At 39.2% G+C, this 20765-nt stretch overlaps 1 protein-coding gene across 3 annotated transcripts; it reads left to right on the top strand.

Moving 5' to 3' along the window:
- The first annotated feature begins 880 nt into the window (after window positions 1–880).
- LOC139655481 (ubiquitin carboxyl-terminal hydrolase 2-like) lies at window positions 881–18814 on the top strand. Of its 3 annotated transcripts, none has more exons than XM_071532906.1 (12): window positions 881–1211; window positions 10675–10722; window positions 10929–11052; window positions 12078–12189; window positions 12486–12596; window positions 13363–13427; window positions 13534–13637; window positions 13796–13876; window positions 13998–14076; window positions 15571–15678; window positions 15837–15957; window positions 17195–18814. In XM_071532906.1, the coding sequence occupies exons 1-12, from the start codon at window positions 1014–1016 to the stop codon at window positions 17298–17300; spliced, it is 1257 nt and encodes a 418-aa protein (XP_071389007.1). In that variant the 5' UTR covers window positions 881–1013; the 3' UTR covers window positions 17301–18814. The 3 variants fall into 3 exon arrangements, with proteins under 3 accessions (XP_071389007.1, XP_071389026.1, XP_071389015.1); XM_071532925.1 differs by having other exon boundaries at window positions 10672–10722; window positions 13799–13876; XM_071532914.1 differs by having other exon boundaries at window positions 10672–10722.
- The last annotated feature ends 1951 nt before the right edge of the window (window positions 18815–20765 follow it).

Genomic DNA, 20765 nt, shown 5'->3' with positions numbered 1-20765 from the left:
AATGATTGAATGGCTTCAGACGTCATTGCTCCTGATTTCGTCAAGTCTGAATCAGGAGGCTTATGCTGCCTTCAAGGTCTCCTCGTAATCTCCAGCGTCCAAGTTCTGAATCATATGACACTAAATTATTCAGGAAAAAAATAAAACAAAATGAATCCTATCTATTTATAAATCCTGCTTCAACAGCAGAATGAAGAGAATAAAATGCTGTTGTTTTAATGCATTTATTAGCCAACAGTTGTGATATTTAGCATTTTGTTGCACCAGAACACATCTACTGTATATTTTAGAATGGATATGATGCAGTTTGATTGATCACATATTTGTTGTAGAATTGATCAATACTACACTGGTTGTCTATGGGAAGCGCTTAACCTGAATTGACTATGATGTGACATTTTCATCCACATGTGCATGAATATGTTCTTATTCTTATAGATACTCTTATTCTGTGTGCTTATTCTTATTCTTACATATTCTTATTCTGATTTTCAGTGGAGAGTTTCAGTGTCCCATGGTGTAAATGCTGCTTCAGAGGCTTTTCCATTCTGACAAAAACGCAATTCTGGTGGGAAAACCGTAAACACTTGAAATTGCTTTACAATTTTTTTGTCCTGGAATGACTGGAAACAGAATTGAATTCCATTAAATTCCACTTCAGAACAGACTCTTAACAGAAAACTCTCTGCTTCTTCCTCCTGGGAGTGCAGGCTCAATTCGCCGCGCACAATTCCGATATTTCCGACAGCACTTGAAGGCAGCATCAGCCCTCAAAGGGGGGTGGTGTTTACAGCGTGTAGTAAAAAACGACAACACACACCGCCTCTCTCTTATTCCTCAACCTACACTGCAGGACAGCAGAGGATACAGTGAACCAGAGTATAGAGCGACGTGCTGTGTTAGATTTGGCTATTTCTGGATATATTTCTTTATCACTTAGCCTATTATTTTTAATAACTTCACCACTGACAGGTTTAACAACTGTCAGAATTTCACTGCCAGCCCTTCATTGAATGACAGTCCTATCCTGCTGTCGGACCGTATCACACAGCGCTATCATGCCGTCTATGCGACAGTCGTACACGGTGACGGTGCCGGAGGGACCGGCCGCTTTCCCGTTGGAGAAACCAGACCTGCGGCGCAAGAGTCCGTCGGTGTCCCGGTCCATGCTGGTGTCCACGTTCATGGGTCTGCTCATCAACCAGGCCAAGGTGAGTGAGGGAGTCATCCACTGCGCTTCTGTTCCTGTCTGACCTCTTTCAGTGGTCCTCCTATATTTTAGAATAGAAATGGATGTGAGTGTTTAACGTTTACCTAAACTTAATTTTTGAGGGGAAAAAACAACACTTTTCAACATTTTTCTGTCTTTGCCCAGCAGTGACAATGACAGCCCAGTTTTAAAAGTACCAAAAACACTTGATACAGTAAGAGTTTAAATTCTCTTTAAACTCTTACTGTATCAAGTGTTTTTGGTACTTTTAAAACAGTGCTTTATGGTGGAATGTCACTCTTATGCCGAGTTTCACTTAGCAATTACATAAGAATTCTATTCCATAAAAAAAATGAAATAACAAAATGCTTACTTCATGTTGCTTCAAAAACAGTAAAACAAAAAATGTTTCACTCAAATATTTCATAATTATTTTTATTTTATTTTTTTTCTTTCAAAATATGCATGGCTGTCCCTCAATCCCACAGTCATTACCATCAAATTGAAGGATTTGAAGAAAAATATATACACATTTTTTTGGGGGAATTTGACATTCACACCTATTTGCTTTTTTGTAAATAGCAGTTTCTGTTTTAAGACATACACCTACAGTGCTATGCTATGATCCCTTATGAAGTAGAGCTATAGTAATCCAATTATAACATCTCAGAAGGATAATGTAGAAATATCACAGCAAATCTATAAACTATGTAGAATACCCTATTGGGATATTATAGGAATATCATGTGCATCAGTGGATACCATAGGAGAGAAAAAATAAAGTAGGCTACAGTAAGGTCAGTATAAAGTCACTATTGAGTACCACAGCAGGTGTGTTGAATCTATGGGGTCTGAATTAGTGGGGATGGGACACTCTTAGGCTAAGACAGGTGTATCTTTACAAAAAAAAACACTTTGTGCAGCTTTAACAGCCCCTAGAATAAACAATATATCTCAAAATCACTCCTCAAAGATAAAAGACATCTTGTCACTCTCTGGAGCCATTTGGAGGGCCGAAAAAAAACTGCTTCGCGGAGGGCCAAACACGATCCCGAGTTGGCCCCTTATCTGCACCTAGGTGGCAGAAGTTTGACGTGCCTATGCGGGCTATGTAAGCACACACAAACAAACGAGGAGCACAATGTAATCGAGAACGGACCGGAGCAACAATCAGAGCGGGACGTTGCGTAATAGGAAGGAGCGTTGGCGATAAGGGGCGAGCGTGTCCGAGAGTGTCACCTTATCTTCCGTTACAGTACGCTTTGTGAGGAGAAGCTGCCAAGAGCCTGCAGATATTGGTGTCCTTGTGGGTATCAGCACAGTTTGAACCCTGAGGTCACGGGCAACACTTAAAGCAATGTTCCACCGGGGCGTTATTCGGCTCTTGACCGCCATGAAAGCCATAATATAAGCTAATCACCAAGATCAGATGCAGCTGGATGAGTTTGTAGCGTTGGGATTTTTACTTCCCATTTATTTGAATGAGGCCATGAAAATAGACTGAAAACTGACATTGAACACGAGTCAACAACAGATCCTGCTTTTAAGACAACAAAGCAATCTTGGGTCCGTCCTCATTTTGCATTTCTATTCTTGGTTTTAAACTAAAATTAGTATTTAAAAATAAAAGTAGATCCGGTCACCCAAACAGGAACTATCTCTCCTAAATCCAGTGATGGAAAGTAACTTAAGTACATTTACTCAAGTACTGTACTTAAGTACAATTTTGAGGTACTTGTACTTTACTTGAGTATTTCCATTTTATGCTACTTTGTACTTACACTCCACTACATTTCAGAGGGAAATATTGTACTTTTTACTCCACTACATTTATTTCACAGCTATAGTTACTAGTTACTTTTCAGATCAATATTTTATATTTAAAACATTTGATCATCTTTATAAAATACCTATAAAATAGCATTGTTATAGATTAGACTACCCAAAAGTATAGCTAAATTGTTAAGATTAGCTTCACGTTGACAACTTTAAAATGCTGCTTACATGTACATGTATGTCAATAAATCAGTATTAATATTCCAATAATTTATGAAAAATATAACTCTCTAAATGGGGACAGTTTGCATAATGAGTACGTTTACTTTGATACTCTAAGTACATTTTGCTGCCAATACTTATGTACTTTTACTTAAGTAAGATTTTGAATGCAGGACTTTTACTTGTAATGGAGTATCTTTACATTGTTGTATTGCTACTTTTACTTCAGTAAAAGATCTCAGTACTTCTTCCACCACTGCCTAAATGGTATCCCTCCACTATGTTCTCTTCTATCAATAAAAATGCTATTTGGCGAAATGATGTTCTAAAATGTTGGAGCCACAGTCAGCTGAAAATCACAGTAGCAGGATCTGTTGTTGAATCTGTTCACAAATGGGTTAAATGTACGTTTTCAGGCTATTTTCGTTCCTTTAAGCTCCTTGTCTTGACTACTAGGGGATTTTTTTCTGTGTTCATAGTGGTATGCATGCTTGGGTTTGGGTTTTCAATGCAAAAGATGAAATATGGTTTCAGGCAGGTGAGCATTTAGTGTTGTGTAGGGGTGGAAGTGATTACATTTACTCATGTTACTGTAACTGAGTAGCTTTTTTGTGTACTTTCAGAATTTTTTTGAAATCCGTAATTTTACTTGTACCTCAGTATGTTTTGACTGAAGTACTGTACTTAAAACTCATCCATTACAGCAGTGGTTCTCAACGAGGGGTCCAGGGACCACCAGGGGTCCTTGAGGGGGTTCCAGGGGGTCCCCAGCAAACTGAAGAATTGCTAAACTTAGAGAATTAGAGAATGTAGAAGAATGACTGTTTTGATCATAGTTTCTCTGTTATCTCTCTACCTACAATACAGATAGTCATGGAATTCTGATCAAAATCATATCTGACAATAAAAATATTCTCAGATTTTGGTCCGAGAGACAAAATCTCATCAAATGGGGGTCCGTGGCCCTAATGGGGACTAAATTAGGGTCCTTGATATGAAGAAGGTTGAGAATCACTGCATTACAGAGTACAGATATTGTAGGCTTTCAATAAGCATCAGAAACTGGACAAATATGGAGCCATTCACAGTGAACAGTCATCTGAAAATCTAATTTCTAATTAAAATAATCTAGTTTGAAGTTCTTGAAGGTGTTCTCTAAAAAAAATAACTCACTAACATTTACTCTGACTACATTTTAAATGAGCTGCTTTTTACTTTTACTTTACATTTTTACAGCTGTACTTGTATCTCTCCTCTCAGCAAAGTATCAGCACTTCACTGCTTCAGTAGGATATTTTGGTGCTGTTTCCACCCCGTAGCTTTTGTGTTTATCCTGTTTCCAAGGGAGTGGCGTAGCTGGCACCGGTGCAAGTGCGTGTGCCCTCCTTTAGTCACAAGTTATTTGGCTGTGACCGGGGCCTGCATAGCTGGGTTAGGACATCACGTTCTCTCTCTCCGCTGCGCTCTGAGGCCCCCGTGCCAACCCGGTGGAGGGATTTTTATGTTCAGGAGCACAGCAGTTACCTGAACGGATCGCTTCCTCGGTTTATGCGCCGGTCTTTTTAAAGCCCCCGAGCCGCACGCTGAGGGAGCCTGAGATTCAGACTCGCACCATATGGTCAGCTTCAAATACTACGCCCAAAAAGGGTAAAACACAAAGAGATCAGAACATAAAGAAATTAGGATTCAACCGGCATGGGTTTTTGAAGGCTCGAAACCAGTATCGATATTTTTTTGTACTGAAGCTGACAATAGCTGATAACTGTGTGCCAATATTTGACCGTTTTCATGCAAAAATAACTAAATAAATAAATAAAACATTGCAGGCGTTCATGTTTCCTCCAGAATTGTATTCTTGTCAGGGTGGAAAAGCCACTGAAACTGCATTTAGACCTGCATCACTCAACTTTTTTCATATCAAGGACCACTAATTTAGTCCACGGACCCCCATTTGATGAGATTTTGTCTCTTGGACCCAAATCTGAGAATATTTTTTATTGTCAGATATGATTTTGTCCAGAATTCCATGACTATCTGTACTGTAGGTAGAGAGATAACAGTGAAACTATGATCAAAACAGTCATTCTTCTACATTCTCTATTTGTGTTAATTTCTTGTAAATGAAATAATACTGAAGTTTAACAATTCATCAATTTGCTGGGAGCCCCCTGGAACCCTCTAAAGGACCCCTGGTGGTCCCCGGACCCCACATTGAGAACCACTGATTTAGACCATCATGGGACACTAAAACTCATTCACTCTCATTAAAATCAGTATAGGTTAAGGGCTTCCTATAGACAACCAGTGCACTGTTGATCATTTATACAATAAATATGTAATCAAACAAACTACATCATATCCATCATAACAGAGGTGGACGACACTGACTGGACCATATCCCATTTTTAATAAAAGAACAATATCGCAGCGATAAAGTATATCGATATATATCTTATAGAAACACTATTTTAACTATTGGAATACTGTTTATTGCTCTAAGGAGTAGGAATAGAGTATGTTTGCTCTTTTTTTTTTAGCTTTGAGTTCTTACAATACACAACAGGGTGTAACACCACTTGAAGTCCATTGCAAGATATTTCAAGTGCACTAAGCTTATAAACTTTCCTTATGTATATTATAACCACAACAGAATATTACATGCAGTACATGCAGCTGAATGCATCATGGCACACAGTATAATAGATAAGGAATCTGGTGTGACGAGGTCAGGATAATTTCATGAACTATGACTACCCATAAAGTATTCTCTCCCTGGAGCTGTTGCACACTTTATAATATACTGCTCTGATTATAATGATTATAATGCCTGCTGATAATGTGTTTGGAATGCCTTTTAATGCCTTCAAATAACGTGTTATCCAAAGACATAGTTTCTGGATAGCTCTGTACTGCCAGTCACACCTCGTCTCCAACAGATACGAGGCATTTAGGTGCTTGTTGGAACGTGAGAAGTGGCATGAGAGAAGTACACAGTGCACCACAAGGGAAAAGATGCCCGCTCTTCTCTCTATGTTCCTGGATATCTATTTACCCGCCACCTTTTTCAGCTTTTCAGCATCTTTTCATCAGGGTGTGAAAAGCAAATGTGAGCTATTTCTGAAAAAAACAAAAAAAAACATAACTTTTGGGGGATTTCCACCATTACAATAAGTGAAGAAACCTGGTGGTTGAATTCTGTAAAAAGCTTGATTTTCCCTTGTCCGTTAACAAGAGTGAGTCTTGTTACTGTAATTGAGCAGCTTTTCATGTACTTATATTTTTGAGTGTTTTTGAAGTCAATTTCTTATTGTTTCTTTTTACGTATGTATTTTACTTCACTACATTTTGACTCGCATCCATTACAGAGTACAAATTTAGCAGACTCTCCATTAGCATTGCTTAAGAAACTGGACAGTTGGAAATTGCATTTGCATCAAACCTGCACAAGTATGCACAGGAAACATTATGGTAACCAACATTAAATATGTTGGATAGCTAACAGCAAAAGAAACTTCAATAGAGTAACTTTTATTTTGAGTTAGAGCTAGGGCAATATGGTTGAAATCAATATCATGATAATCATAAGGATTTTTCTCAATATCAATATATATCACGATATGGTTCATGTATGCAAAATCACGTTAAATAATCAAATGAATGTTCATCTCATTGAACCAAATGGTAATGTTAGGTGTGGTGTCAAACAAAGCTGAAATTTTCAAATAATATTCCTACCATACCTCATTTTATGAGAGTTTTTAAGTAAAATTTGCTTGTCATCATCAATTTAGACAGCAGAAATGTGTCACGATATTAAAATATCTTCATATCATCACGATATGATTCCACTGAAAGACGATAAACGATAATATTGAATCATCGCCCAGCCCTATTCTGAGTAAATTTTTAAGGAGCTACTTTTTTTTACTTATGCTTAAGTAGACTTTTGCACCAGTAATTTTTATTCGTAAAACTTTAGCAAAATAACATACTTAAGTGTAATATTTTGGTACTGTTCTGGTACCCTGCCCATTAAGTCTGTACCATGCTGGATGTGTGCTGCGATTGCTCATAGTACAGTATGAAATTCTGTGGAACAGGAAACAGCCATGAATAATAAGTGACATTGTTGCTCAATTTTAAAGTGTGAGTTGACAGTTTCATGGTAATATGCGTGCGTATGTGTGTGTGTGTGCCTTCAATCCTGCTTACGTTCGTGTGATGCTACCCTGACGCTCTTATTTCCGCCTGCATCTCCTCACCCGTCAGCAGAGGCATTGATGAGTAACGACACCGACCTGGCCCGTGTCATCAGGTTACACTGTTACCGTGTTCCCTAATCTAATTTGTTCAGGCCGAGGCTGCAGGTCCTACAGCAATATGTAACCTGTAAATACTGGAAACCGTCTCTGGGATCCCTAGACATGCAGTTATTAGTGGTACGGAAAGACATCCATTCACCATGAGGCTAGTTTATTATTCAGCTCAGTGTTCAGGGAGAACCATGTTGAGCCCAGTAGACTCTAGGTGGCTCTGTTTAGACTTAGGTTTTTTCCTGCTTTTTCTGAAGCTTGTGGCATCAAAATTCCAGGGTTAGAACAATGTACTGGTTTTCCAGGCCAATAGTAGAAAATTAAATAGTGGAATAGTAGAGTTTCCCTACCATTGAATACTGTGGTGGACTGGGTTACCCTGCCTTAAAGAACTGCTAACCCTAAAATAATTTAATTAGTCTGCGTTTCAATGGAGAGTTTTAGCATCCCATGATGTTTCTAAATGTTGTTTCAGAGGCTTTTCCACCTTGACAAGAATACAATTCTGTGGGAAACAATGGATATTTGTCATTTTATGGAAAATCTTGGGAACAGAAATGGTAAAATGTAAAGTTATCGAGTATCAGCAGTTTCAGTCCAGTATTGGTCTAAGCTGACAGATGATTAACATTACCATTGGCACCAGCAAAATCTGCTCTAAACTGGTTGATTCTTCACTTCCTAAGCAGATCTTTCCCCTATTCTAACACCATGTTACATTCTGCAAATTCTCAGAAGAGCCGTTCTATTTGGTAAGCATCACATGCCTCGCTGCTGTCACCATGGTGTCAGTGGTGGCTGGAGTCAGAACAGACGGTGGTATTTTGCGGAAAGATGATATATATTGCATGTCGGGTACATGCTGCCGACAATGTGACGAATGGTATGCGTAGGTGTATTTTTTCCACACAGCCCTTCGAGGCTCACATACACACGAGGAATGTAGCAGATCCTACGTGAGGCTATCATAGTTTCACCATATATAGGCTGTGTGCAGGCTGTACTCAGCACTGGTCCTCTGTTGGGATGTACAGTAGGCCTATGGAGAAAAAACACAGAATATCTGCAGTCAAACACTTTGCTCTTCTCTCCCTGGTCTGGGGTTGATTTATACTGCATGGATTTCATGGCAAAAAGATTCTCTTATTTGACTAATCTACTTGCCTCACCACCTCCTTACTCTCTACATCAGTGATTCTCAACCTTTTTCATATCAAGGACCTCTAGTTTAGTCCACATTAGAGCCACGGACCCCCATTTGATGAGATTTTGTCTCCTGGACCCGAATCTGAGAATATTTGTATTGTTAGATATGATTTTGTCCAGATTTCCACCATGACCATCTGTAGAGACATAAGAGTGAAACTATGATGATGATCAAAACAGTCATTCTTCTACATTCTCAAATTGTGTTAACTTCTTGTAAATTAAATGCTTAAGTTTAACAATTCATACATTTGCTGGGGACCCCCTGGAACCCCCTCAAGGACCCCTGGTGGTCCCCGCACCCCAGGTTGAGAACCACTGCTCTACATCAACATCACCTCCAAAAGCTATATTTAAAGGTGCTACTTGTAGCATTTTAACATCAATACATCATTAGCACATTAAAGATGAGACATTAGTAAACAAACAAGACCATCACAGAGAAGACTGGCAGCTTCTACCGGCTTCTACACTGCATTTTACATTGTGTGCCACCAGGTCAGATTTGGTGGGATATCGGCGGGATTGTTTTACAGCATAAAAGGGAGGTTGCTTTATGGCACAAACCAGGAAGAGAGCACTGTTTTCCTGCACAAACAGAGCAAGTAGCAACATCCAGCAATGGTGGTTTATAGGAAATGTGGTCTTAATTTTGAGAAGCATTAGCATTGATGTGCAATTGAAGGCTGATTCCACTCTACTGTCAAAGCCAAAGGTGTTGCTCACGAATTCCATTTCACTTACTCTCATCAGGTAATCTTGTCATTTTTATTCCAGTTTTGATCTGAACTTCAGGTCGATAATTTTCTTTTTTTTATCTTTTGTTTGTTTGTTTCCTGTACCCTGACTGTCAAACATCCTTAAGTCATCCCCTGCTACCTGACTTAATGATATTAGTTTCTATTTTTGTCAGTGCCTTTCGTACTGTGCAAGATATACTACACATGTGTTCAAATGGGTTTTGGCACTCCATTTCAAGGACAGCATTGATACAAAATCCTTAAGTGATAGTGTTGTTCCCAAGTAATTAACACTGCGCCCAGTGGAGGTCACATGACTTTAATGGCTTTAGGGGGCAGTATATTGGAGCCCCAAATGAAACTAGAGACTCCAAGGACTCCATTGATGCCAAACCCGTCATGTTAGCACACCATGGGGTAAACACATCTGTAAATTCAAAGGAATTTTTGAGTTGTTCCAAAGTGAAGATCCCCTTGATATATCACTCATTATAAACGTGCAATACCTGACACATTATCATGACACATTATCTTCATTGCTGATTGATATCAGTGTCAAGTATCAGGCATTGACTTATATTGCACATAATTATGTTTTACCTTTGAACTTCACTAATACTTGCAATGCTGCAAGTATCTGTACAAAAGTATCTATGGCCTCGACTTCATTTCAGTTTTAGTTTAAGGTTGTAAACTCGAAACTCTTGTGGTTCCAATAATCCCATTTATATTCATAAGTAATGATGTGAGTGGTCTGAGCATTTTTTTTTTGTAATTAAAAACGCTAGTATGCAGTTTTATCTAACTGTCTACAGTGAGCTATTATGACCTCTTGGATAATTACAGCCTCATGAAAGTTTACACCCAGAAACTAGAGACATGGGCCATTCTGAGAATGTAAGACTGGGCTATTAGTGATAAATGAACCTAACCCAAGGTCTTGGGGGTATTCAGCTAGTCTTCCTGAGGGATTTTTGAGCATTTTTGTCAATCAACTGGTCAAAAATGGCATGAGATTTTAGTAAAACTATGTAACCCTTTGTATCAATCCAAAACTGTCCATATAATGTCCTAAATCCTTCTACACATAGTCAAGCTGCCTGTCACATGAATCTTCAGGGTCTTTGTTATGCTGTATAACACTTGTATGTCATTCCTTAACAAATGGATAAGTGAACTAGAATCTCCTTACTCTCTCTCTGAGCAGAACAAGAGTCCTCAAGGCCTGGTGGGACTGCGGAACCTGGGCAACACTGTAAGTATCCTTTACTTAATGATATACAATAGACTGAACTTTTGTAGTTCAACATTTCATGTTCATGTCTGGCCCACCAAAACCGCTGAGTCCCAAATACCTGTCATCACCAAAACACCATCCATCTCCATTAGAATTGTTTGTTCAAGCCTTCTCTCCTCCTCCTTTTTTAATGTTTTATGGTTCTTTCCTTCTGTGTTTACAAGTGTTTCATGAACTCCATCCTGCAATGTCTGAGTAACACCCCGGAGCTGAGGGATTACTGCCTGAGAAACACACATCGCACAGATCTCAACAACAACTGCAGGGCTAAGGCTGATCTCATGGAGGGTAAGACACTAACATTGAGACCCAAATGCAAAAACACACCGGCCTCTAAGCTGTTAAACATTTACAGTTGCTCATACTGTACCCATTGCCACCTGATTGAGGAATACTGTGGATCTGGGCATTGTCTTGTGAATCTTATGGGCCGCTAGTAATTAAATGTTGTCCCACCCTAACATTTTATAGATACTTCATACTTGATAGCCTTTGTACTTTATACTGTACATTATACAGTGCTCCACTAAAACAGCGATAAACATTTGAATTCATTTCCAAAACAATCACTAAGGTTTGTGCAGGGAAGAGTGTTCTATATCACCAACATGACCAAATCAGAAAGCCATGCTGTTCACTGTCCCTTCGCTATAAGTGGAACAGCTGCCTAATAGCGCTGGTCAAAAAATAAAACCTCTTTGTCCTTCTCATGGTCATGCATACAGTATGTAAATTATATGTAAATCTAATCTTATGTCCCACATATTTATTTGTAAGCGAGAATATGCAAAGCGATACTGCACCCAATTCCCAAACTCTTTGTATCCCCAACTCCCCCAAATTATTGTAGTGCATGTAAGAAGCTTGTCCATTCTGAATGGTTGCTATCATTGTTGCAAGACGCAGCATCATCACCAGGGAGTCAGACCAGCAAGGCAAGGGGTTTTCCATCCTAGAATCTCAGATCAGATCAGAAAACTCCAATTATAAAGAGACTCAGGGAGTCTTACAACTGAAGGTATTTGCGTGGCAATTGGTGATGAATGGGCTATTGCTAATGCTAATGCTATTGCTATTTAATAAAAAACTCTTCACCCTTAGCTCAAGCAACTGAGGCAAAAAATGTGTGAATTGCCCTCGCAACACACTCTTATTGGACCTAAATTTCCATTTGGGAAAAGAAACGTGTATTTCAAAAGATGCTTATACTAGTTTTGTTCTCATTTTGGAACAAAACTCATTACCGACCTTGTCCGTCCTATTCATGGTGTTATTTTCTTCCTTCCTTCTTTCACCCACTCTCTCTCTGTCAGAGTTCGCTAAGCTCACTCAGACCCTGTGGACGTCTGTGAACACTGAGGCCGTCAGTCCCTCAGATTTCAAGACCCAGATCCAGAGATATGCTCCAAAATTTGTAGGCTACAAGTAAGTCTTCCTTCCTTGTGTTTATGTGCCTCTACCCTTATCTCTACACCATCCATTCTTTTCTCTCGTGTGCTTATCCTTTTTTTTTGCCATCTTGGAAACGTAATTGCTTTTTCTGAGTGGCTGGCATGAGTGTTAGACCGATATATGGGGCTGGTATTGTTTTTTTTATTTAAAATCAGCCAGTCAGTGTCATCCAAAAACCCAAACTGGTTGAATTCTAGTTGAAATAATGAGTATATAAAAGTAACAATTTCTCTCTCTCACCCATCCCCTCTCTCTCTCCCTCTCTCCAGCCAGCAGGACGCCCAGGAGTTTCTGCGTTTCTTATTGGACGGTCTCCATAATGAAGTCAACAGAGTGACGGTGCCCCGTAAGGCGTCTGCTGAGGACTTTGAACACCTCTCGTAAGTCAGCAGACCCACCACCTCGCACCTCTGCTCCTAATAAGTCACTCATAACCTGCCACATAAGTAAGACCTTTCACTTAAAAAAAGACGCAAGATCAACGCAAGATTTATATATTAGTGCAGCTATAGGCCAAATTGTTCAGATTTGCACGAAAGCACCCAAATTGGTATGCATGCACAGTTTGATACCTTGGAAGGAAAACATCATAAACTGTTCAGATCATTGTGTAATGATGAATTCATTGATATTATGTAAAGCAGTACAATAAAATTGCAATTTAAATGAAGGGAACTGAGAACATTGCCATTTTTCCAAATTCCTGATTGTCAATTCAGGCAATTTCATTCTATCTCTTTACACAATATCAGTGAATTCATCATTACATCATGGTCTGAACAGTTTATGTTAATTTTAGCACCGTATTCGTTAGCCACCAATACATTTTCTTCTGTTCTATCATGGTCAGTTCAGCAGATATGGAGGATGGCAGAAGGAAGAATCGCACTGTATATGTATATCAATTTTGGTGCTTTTAAGCAAATCTAAACGATTCATGTGCATTTCTGGACTTTTCTCGTACGTACATTTCTTGACTACGTTTCTTGACTGTAAGTAATCCAGAGGAATTTCTATTTAAAATGATCTTAAAAGACACACATCTCAGTTTTCCCCTTGAACAATCTAACATTATAAAAAGGGTTTTAAAGACAGGGTTGGGGACTAAATTAAGCTGGTTTGACTACAGTATGGTTTCCTTCACAGGGATGATGAAAAAGGCAAACTGATGTGGAATAAGTACCTGGAGAAAGAGGACAGCAAAGTGGTCGGTGAGTGACTTGCCTTGATGGGATACGGCTGTTTAATTACCAGAGGCCTTCCTTGTGTGTCTATGTGTATTGCGTATTAACGTGCATGTTGGGTTTTTCCCTGTAGATCTGTTTGTTGGCCAGCTGAAGAGCTCTCTGACCTGCACTGAGTGTGGCTTCTGCTCCACTGTGTTCGATCCATTCTGGGACCTATCTCTACCTATTGCACAGGTCAGCACGTGCGCACACACCCCCACACCCCCACACACTGTTCTTGGTCACAATGCAAATGCTTGCAGCGTAGCCATTCGTCTTGCCTCGTACATTCTATACATGAACATCCATTCAGTTTGCTGATTTCTGACTGGATTTCTTCTTTGTCTCCATAGAAGAGCTCAGGAGAGGTGACTCTGAAAGACTGCATGAGACTCTTTACTAAGCAGGATGTATTAGATGGAGAAGAGAAACCGGTAAGACGCCTCTCTGTCAGCATACCACCTCCTTCTTGTAAACTGATATTTCTTTGGATTATGTAGCGGCAACCTCTCACTACCGTCTCTTTCTCTGTCTCTGTCTCTGTCTCTCTCTCAGACATGCAACAGATGTAAAGCCAGGAGAAAATGCACCAAAAGGTTCACCATCCAGAAGTTCCCTCAGATTCTTGTGCTTCGTATCCTTTCCTTGCATGTTACTCTTTGTTTCATGCTTTCACTTTATTGAATATGGTAAGTGCTAGCCGGGTTCAATTGAATAATAATCACAATAATAATCTTAATTTATACAGCACTTTTCAAAACAGTCACAAAGCGCTTTAAAAAACATTAAAAACAAGCAGATAAAATTAAACAAAAGCAATGAAAGCAAGGTCAAAAATATAAAAACAAAGCAAAAACATAAAAGTAAGCTATAAAATGGAGGTCAAAACAATTAATAAGGTTGTTACATAAGAGCAAGTCTATAAAAATTTAGTTGCCAACCTAAGCTCCTCAGGCAGGTCTATCCAAAGTCTAGCAGCCCTGATAACAAAAACCTGATCACCTTTTGTTTTAATCTGGACATTGGATGAACCAATATGAACCTTTTGTTTTTAATCTAGATCTTGGAACATCTAATAATACTTTAGCATATACCATGTTGAGTGATAATAGAACACTATCCAAACCAAAAAGATTGACCCTTTAGAAATAAAAAGCTGTCCGTTTTTCATTATATGACCTGTAGATTAATCAAAATTAACTCAATACAGCTGATGTATCTACATCAGCAACTATTTAAGGTGAGCAATTACGTATTCATCTGCTGAGCAGTGATTTTTAGCTGTACACAGTCTCCCATCGCCCAACACCTTCACTTCCTATGGAAACAAAAGTCACGCTCCAAGTAAGTCAACTGTAGTTTTTCTTTCATGCTTCCTGTAAATTTTAAGTTTCCTACACAAAACTGCCAGACTTAGCCACATATAATTTAAGATTACTTACCCTTTAGCTTCAGAACTGCTACAACTTATACATTTCTTACCTTTGAGGTAATGCTGGTGGCTTGCTATCAAGCAACACAGTGTAAGCCTATGCTAAAGTGTTAGCATGGAGACTACTATCACTCAACAATATGCTAAAGTGTTAGCATGAAGACTACTATCACTCAACATAGTGTATGCTAAAGTGTTACCATGGAGCCTATACTATCACTCAACATAGTGTATGCTAAAGTGTTACCATGGAGCCTACTATCACTCAACATAGTGTATGCTAAAGTATTAGCATGGAGCCTACTATCACTCAACATAGTGTATGCTGAAGTGTTAGCATGGAGTACCAGAGCCAATCTGTCAGAGACATTGGTGATTTTGGCGTCTACCCAGAAACTATCTTGACACTGTATTGATATGACGACTTGCATCAATGTTGGTTTGGGTTGACGTTGATTCCTGCACATTCCTGCACGACAATTCCTGCACATCGCTATCTGTCAAATGTTTGCTGGGTATGTTCTAATCATTTAAGTTGACCAACAGGCCAGTCTCCAGATCTAAATAGAAGCAGTGCGTACAGCATCATATGAGCCTTGGCAGGACATTATGACCCACAAACCAGTAACAACAAAAGAAATAGCAGCAGCCTATCAGTCGTAGATGTTCACTTCCTTGACTTGGCGTTCCTCCCAGACCTGAAGCGTTTCTCAGAGTCTCACATCCGAGCCAGCAAGCTTTCCACCTACGTCAACTTCCCTCTCAAAGAGCTGGACCTCCGGGAGTTCGCCTCGGAGAACAGCGGTAGGTACTCAGGTGAAGCTGAAGGACACTAATATTGTCACCAGAAGGGTTAATGAGCATTTTTGTTTGTCAGCTTTTGCTTTACTTTCCAAATACAATATGATTTTATGATTAAGGATTGCACTAGTTTTGACTGACTGTGTCTTGTCTACCTGTAGAGCATGCTGTGTATAACCTGTACGCAGTATCCAACCACTCTGGAAACACTTTGGGAGGCCATTACACAGCGTACTGCAGGAACGCGGCACTGGGGGAATGGTACAGCTACAACGACTCCAGGTATCAACTATCCACACCACACTGTACCTCAGATATCCACTTAGCAGTTTGGCATGAGACTAGACAGTATGATTGCTTGTGTGCTTGCTGTCAAATTGAGTTTATCTCATTCTAGGTGTGTCAGCTAGTTGCCATATTTCATAGACAGCGAATTAAATGGGCAGTGTAAGTAGGTCAAGTGTGTGTTTGTGTCTGTGTGTTCGGGTTCAACCGACCGATACATTGAAGGCCGATACCTGTAACAATACCAGTACCAGTTTTTGATCAAAGCTGCCAATAGCTGATACTCAATTTCTTTAACATTGCCCAGTATTTAATATACCCCCAAAATTCTATTCTTGTCAAGATGGAAAATCTTCTGAAACAGCATTAGGACCATCATGGGTCACTAAAACTCTCCATTGAAACCCAGGATGATACTAGTACTGCTACTGCTAATCAAATCAAGTCGGATGAAACTTTTGTTCATATAGCACATTTCATACAACAGTGTAACCCAAAGTGCTGCACAAACCTGCTTAAAAAGAGTTCTGGGTCATGAAAAAGACAGCAATAACAGGAACAAGATAGCCAACATCATAAAGAGACGTAAAAACAGGAGAGGTAACGTTTAAAAAGTATGGTTAAAAAAATCTATAATAATAATAACAACTAGAAGGGCACTTGGAGAGCGCAGACCTCCGCCAAGGTTCGTGCTATTATTGCTTGTTTGTGAGTCGGATCCAGATCCGCTCCAAAATTTAATGGATTCTTCCTTGGCCCGTGCTACACCCTTCCACGAAGTTTCATGAAAATCGGGCCAGTAGTTTTTCTGTAATCCTGCTAACAGACAAACAAACAGACAAACAAACAAACAAACGGCACCGAAAACATAACTTCCTTGGCGGAGGTAATAAACATTGATGTAGACTTGTGTGGAATCTGATCAAAAGGGTTAGGGTCTCATTAGAATCAGTTCAAGTTACACGCTTCCCATAGACAATCAGTGTAATATTGATCAATTCTACAATATGTAATCAAACAAACTGCATCATGGACATAGATGAAACTGACTGGAGCAGATCCCATTTTTAACAAAAGGCAAATATTGGACACACGAGTCTAACCCCAGTGCCGTGTGTCTGTCCGCCTGTTTGCATTTACGTTCATACAAGACAGAGATCTAGAACATGCAATCCCCTGTGTGGGTCCTGTAACATTCAGTGCTGTAACAGTATACTGTGTGTTGTCACTGCAGGGTGAGTCCGATGTCCTCCAGCCAGGTCCGCAGCAGTGATGCCTACGTCCTCTTCTACGAGCTGGCTGCCTTCCCTCACGTCAAACACCAGACATACCGACTTTAGACACTCCGGAAGAGTTCTTAGCTGGACTGAACTGGGCCCAACGGGGTCAGACTGGACCGTCCGCTCTGAGAGAGTGCGTTACCTGGTGGACATGTCATGGAGAAAGGCCCAGCATTATGGACTAGGGATGTGTTTCTGAGGAAACACTCTCAGACATTGGCCTTTGGTCCCATTTTGAGGGGAAAAGGGATGGAATGGGTGGACAGTGAAGTCTACGCAGGTGAAGAACTGGTGAAGAGCACATCAGGATTTGAAATAAGTGTAACAGGTGCTCATGGGTCGGGAGGAACGGAAGAGAAAACGTGTCAAAAATCTACTTCTAGTGTCAAGAAAGTATGTAAATCCAGGTCCAATCACATCTGTAGGGCTGGATGATAATTCAATGGAATCATATCGTGATGATATGGTGATTTAGGGCTATAGTTGCCATAGCCCTATTCTGCTGTCTAAATTGATGATAACAAGCAAATTTTATTTAAACACTTCTAAACACATTTTTAAAGGAATGTCTGTGTAGATTTATTTCAGTCATCCAGGTAGTAAGATGTCCAAAAAAAAAAAAAAGAAGCAAAATCACCGGACTTAAAATCATAAAAACGTAAAAAAAAAAAAACTGGTTTTAAACATTTTCCAGTGGATTTTAGTTCTATTTTTGGACATTTTAAGGAATATTATTTGAAAATGTCAATTTTGTTTGACATCACACCTAACATTCACTTCAATGGGATGAACATTCATTTCATTGTTTAACATGGGATTTTGCATACGTGAGCCACATCGTGGTATATACTGATATCGAGAAAACTTCAACCACATCACCCAGCCCTACACAACTGTGAGACAAATATAACATGCCTTTATTTAGAGGGCAAAGAGGTATTCATAAAACACCACCTATGCCTTCCTCAGGGTGCACAAGCAACAGTGGAGTCAGTGGATTCAAGCTTAAGATGAAAAGTGTTTTTTTAATATCTCTTTGCCCTCCAAATAAAATTATTTGGTTGTGCCTGGATCTGGATTTATATACTTTCTTTACCCTAAAAGTACATTTTTACATTGTTTTATTTTCTCTTCACACCATTGTATGCACTTTGAACATGGACTATTCACTTATGTTGTGAGGACTTGAAGGACAGAGACTTGAAAAACATTTCACACTGACCATGCGGGTTGTAAATTATTTTATTTAATATGATGCCTGTGACTGGGAGTATAGCGTCTGGTGCCACCTAGTGGCAAAAATGGATGTGTGCAGCTTGAAAAGGCTTTAAGGTTTCCTCTAGGAACCGTGGAAATACAGTTTCACGACATAACAAGATGGAGAGAGGATGTTTTGTATATGTTGGTACTTATGGGGCAACATGATGAATGTAACTGTACTATGGTACTGCCAGCCATATCTAAGCATCTCTGTGGAGATGCATCAACAATACTTGTTCAGGTAATAAGGCTGTCGCCTTTTCATGAAGTCAGTTCAATGTCTATACATGAATAAAATACATTGTCAACCTATGCATTAACTTGTGTTTATTTATGTAACCGTTATTTAATCAGGCAAGTAAATTAAGAACAAATTCTTATTTACAATGAAAGCCTGCAAGAGGCAAAATGCCTCTTGATGGGGAAGTGGGGGAAAGGGGGGGATACAATAAAGTAATAATGATAATAATAGCAAAAATAATAAGAGAAAGTGGTGTTTTGTACATGGTGTATTCACAATTTAGCTAATCCAGTGGCAATATGTTTAGACTCTCTTATTAAGTATAAGAACACAATATAAAGCAGACAAAAAGGAGATCATTGTGATGTACGAAGTGAGTTATGAGTTAGTTCATAAGGCATTATAGGGCATATCACAACAGTGTAATGAGTGTAATGACTTGTGACGTAATAAAATATCAGTTTAAATGGGTTGAATATGTAATAAAACCTGTTAATGCCATAAATTCCTGGATAATGTAATAAAATCACAGTATTACAGTAACCAGTAATTATTATTTCACAAGGAATGTAATATATTTTGAATGATGATGTAATAATAATATTGACTAATAATGACTAAGAATGTCATAACTTGGGTTACTAATTTGTTAGTCAATGTTGTTATTACATCATCAGTTAGAAATATGCTATACCCCTAATGAAGTCATAATTGCTGGTTGATGTAAACATGTGATGTCATTTCATTATTCAGGAACAAAGGTTTCTAGTCTATTTAGAGGAACATTTATTACATTTTGACAAGTGAGTTATTACTTTATTTGTTAGTCATTAGGCAATTATTACTTTAACAGTTGCTACATGGTATAATAAGCATATTAGAAGCACATTGTGAGTGGATGAAAAAAATATAGCATGGAATATGCACAAAATGTAGCGTGGGTGAATACTTAATGGGGTAACTTTGTAGTTTATGACAGGATATAAATTGAATGTAATTTTAGGATCTTTGTATGATGATTACATGGTGAGAAAAGTTGATCTATGCTTGTCCGCTTGTGCAATAGTCTTCAAGTAAACTATTACCAGTATTGCATAATTACTCTATGTTAAATAACAAATGCAAGTTAATAAGTTCACTAGTCAGCTGTGCACTTACAGGCTAATTGAGGTGATAACCTGTGTCAGACGGCACTTATGTCAGAAACACCTTTGACCCACATAAAACAAGGCCACTGGGATTAGCATATGACTGGACATTTCACACTACAGCCACTAGAGGGAGTCATGTGCACTGGCACAGTCTCATGAGAGCACTCTGTGTGTAGGTGTGTGTGTGTGTGAGTGTGTGTGTGTGTGTGTGTGTATCCTTGGAGGTTATCTGGTTCAATCCTGTGTGTGTGTGTGTGTGTGTGTGTGTATCACTTCAGCCCCAAACACACAGGACAGCTGCTGCTCAGTGTGGGGCTTACAGTGACATAACCAAACTAGGTTTAGACAGATATGGGGTTTTTGAAGGCCGATGGCGATATACGGATATTTTTGGATAGAAGCTGCCGATAGCTGATATGTTTTTTCCTGGTATTCAACATCTTGAAATGAATTATGAAAAATGACAAGTATGCAGTGTTTCCCTCCAGAATTGTGTTCTTGTCAGGGTGGAAAAGCCTCTGAAACTGCATTTAGACCCAAACTCTTGACACCTGTTTAATAAATATTTCATAAAAAGACAATATTGGCCCGATAAATCAGCAAACAAATATATGTATTACTTCCCCCATCTCTCTCTCTCTCTCTCTCTTAATGACTGCCCTCTGAATAAACTCGTTGAGTCACTGAGCTTGAGGAAAAAAACTGTGTGTGTGTGTGTGTGTGTATGTGTGGGAAGTGTGTGAGCTCAAAGCATTACCCTCAAGCATGCTCCTGTATGAATTCATGTACAGTATGTTTGTCTGCCTGAGTGTATACGTACGTCACTGTGCGTTTACGTATGCGGCAGTGTGTGTGTGTGTGTGTGTGTGTGTG

The sequence above is a fragment of the Centroberyx affinis genome, unplaced genomic scaffold, assembly GCF_046629955.1.
Source record: "Centroberyx affinis isolate AG114_WGS23_722 - 3 ecotype Tasmania unplaced genomic scaffold, CSIRO-AGI_Caff_v1 ptg000156l_1, whole genome shotgun sequence".
Classification (NCBI taxonomy): Eukaryota; Metazoa; Chordata; class Actinopteri; order Beryciformes; family Berycidae; genus Centroberyx; species Centroberyx affinis.
This window is presented reverse-complemented; position numbering and strand designations above follow the sequence as displayed.

Excerpts from the sequence above, each read along its gene's own strand:
- LOC139655481 (XM_071532914.1), top strand. The coding sequence starts at position 1,014 with ATGACAGTCCTATCCTGCTGTCGGACCGTATCACACAGCGCTATCATG. Across the intron at positions 13,638-13,795 it reads TATCTCTACCTATTGCACAG|AAGAGCTCAGGAGAGGTGAC; the intron begins GTCAGCACGTGC and ends TTGTCTCCATAG. Across the intron at positions 15,679-15,836 it reads GTTCGCCTCGGAGAACAGCG|AGCATGCTGTGTATAACCTG; the intron begins GTAGGTACTCAG and ends GTCTACCTGTAG.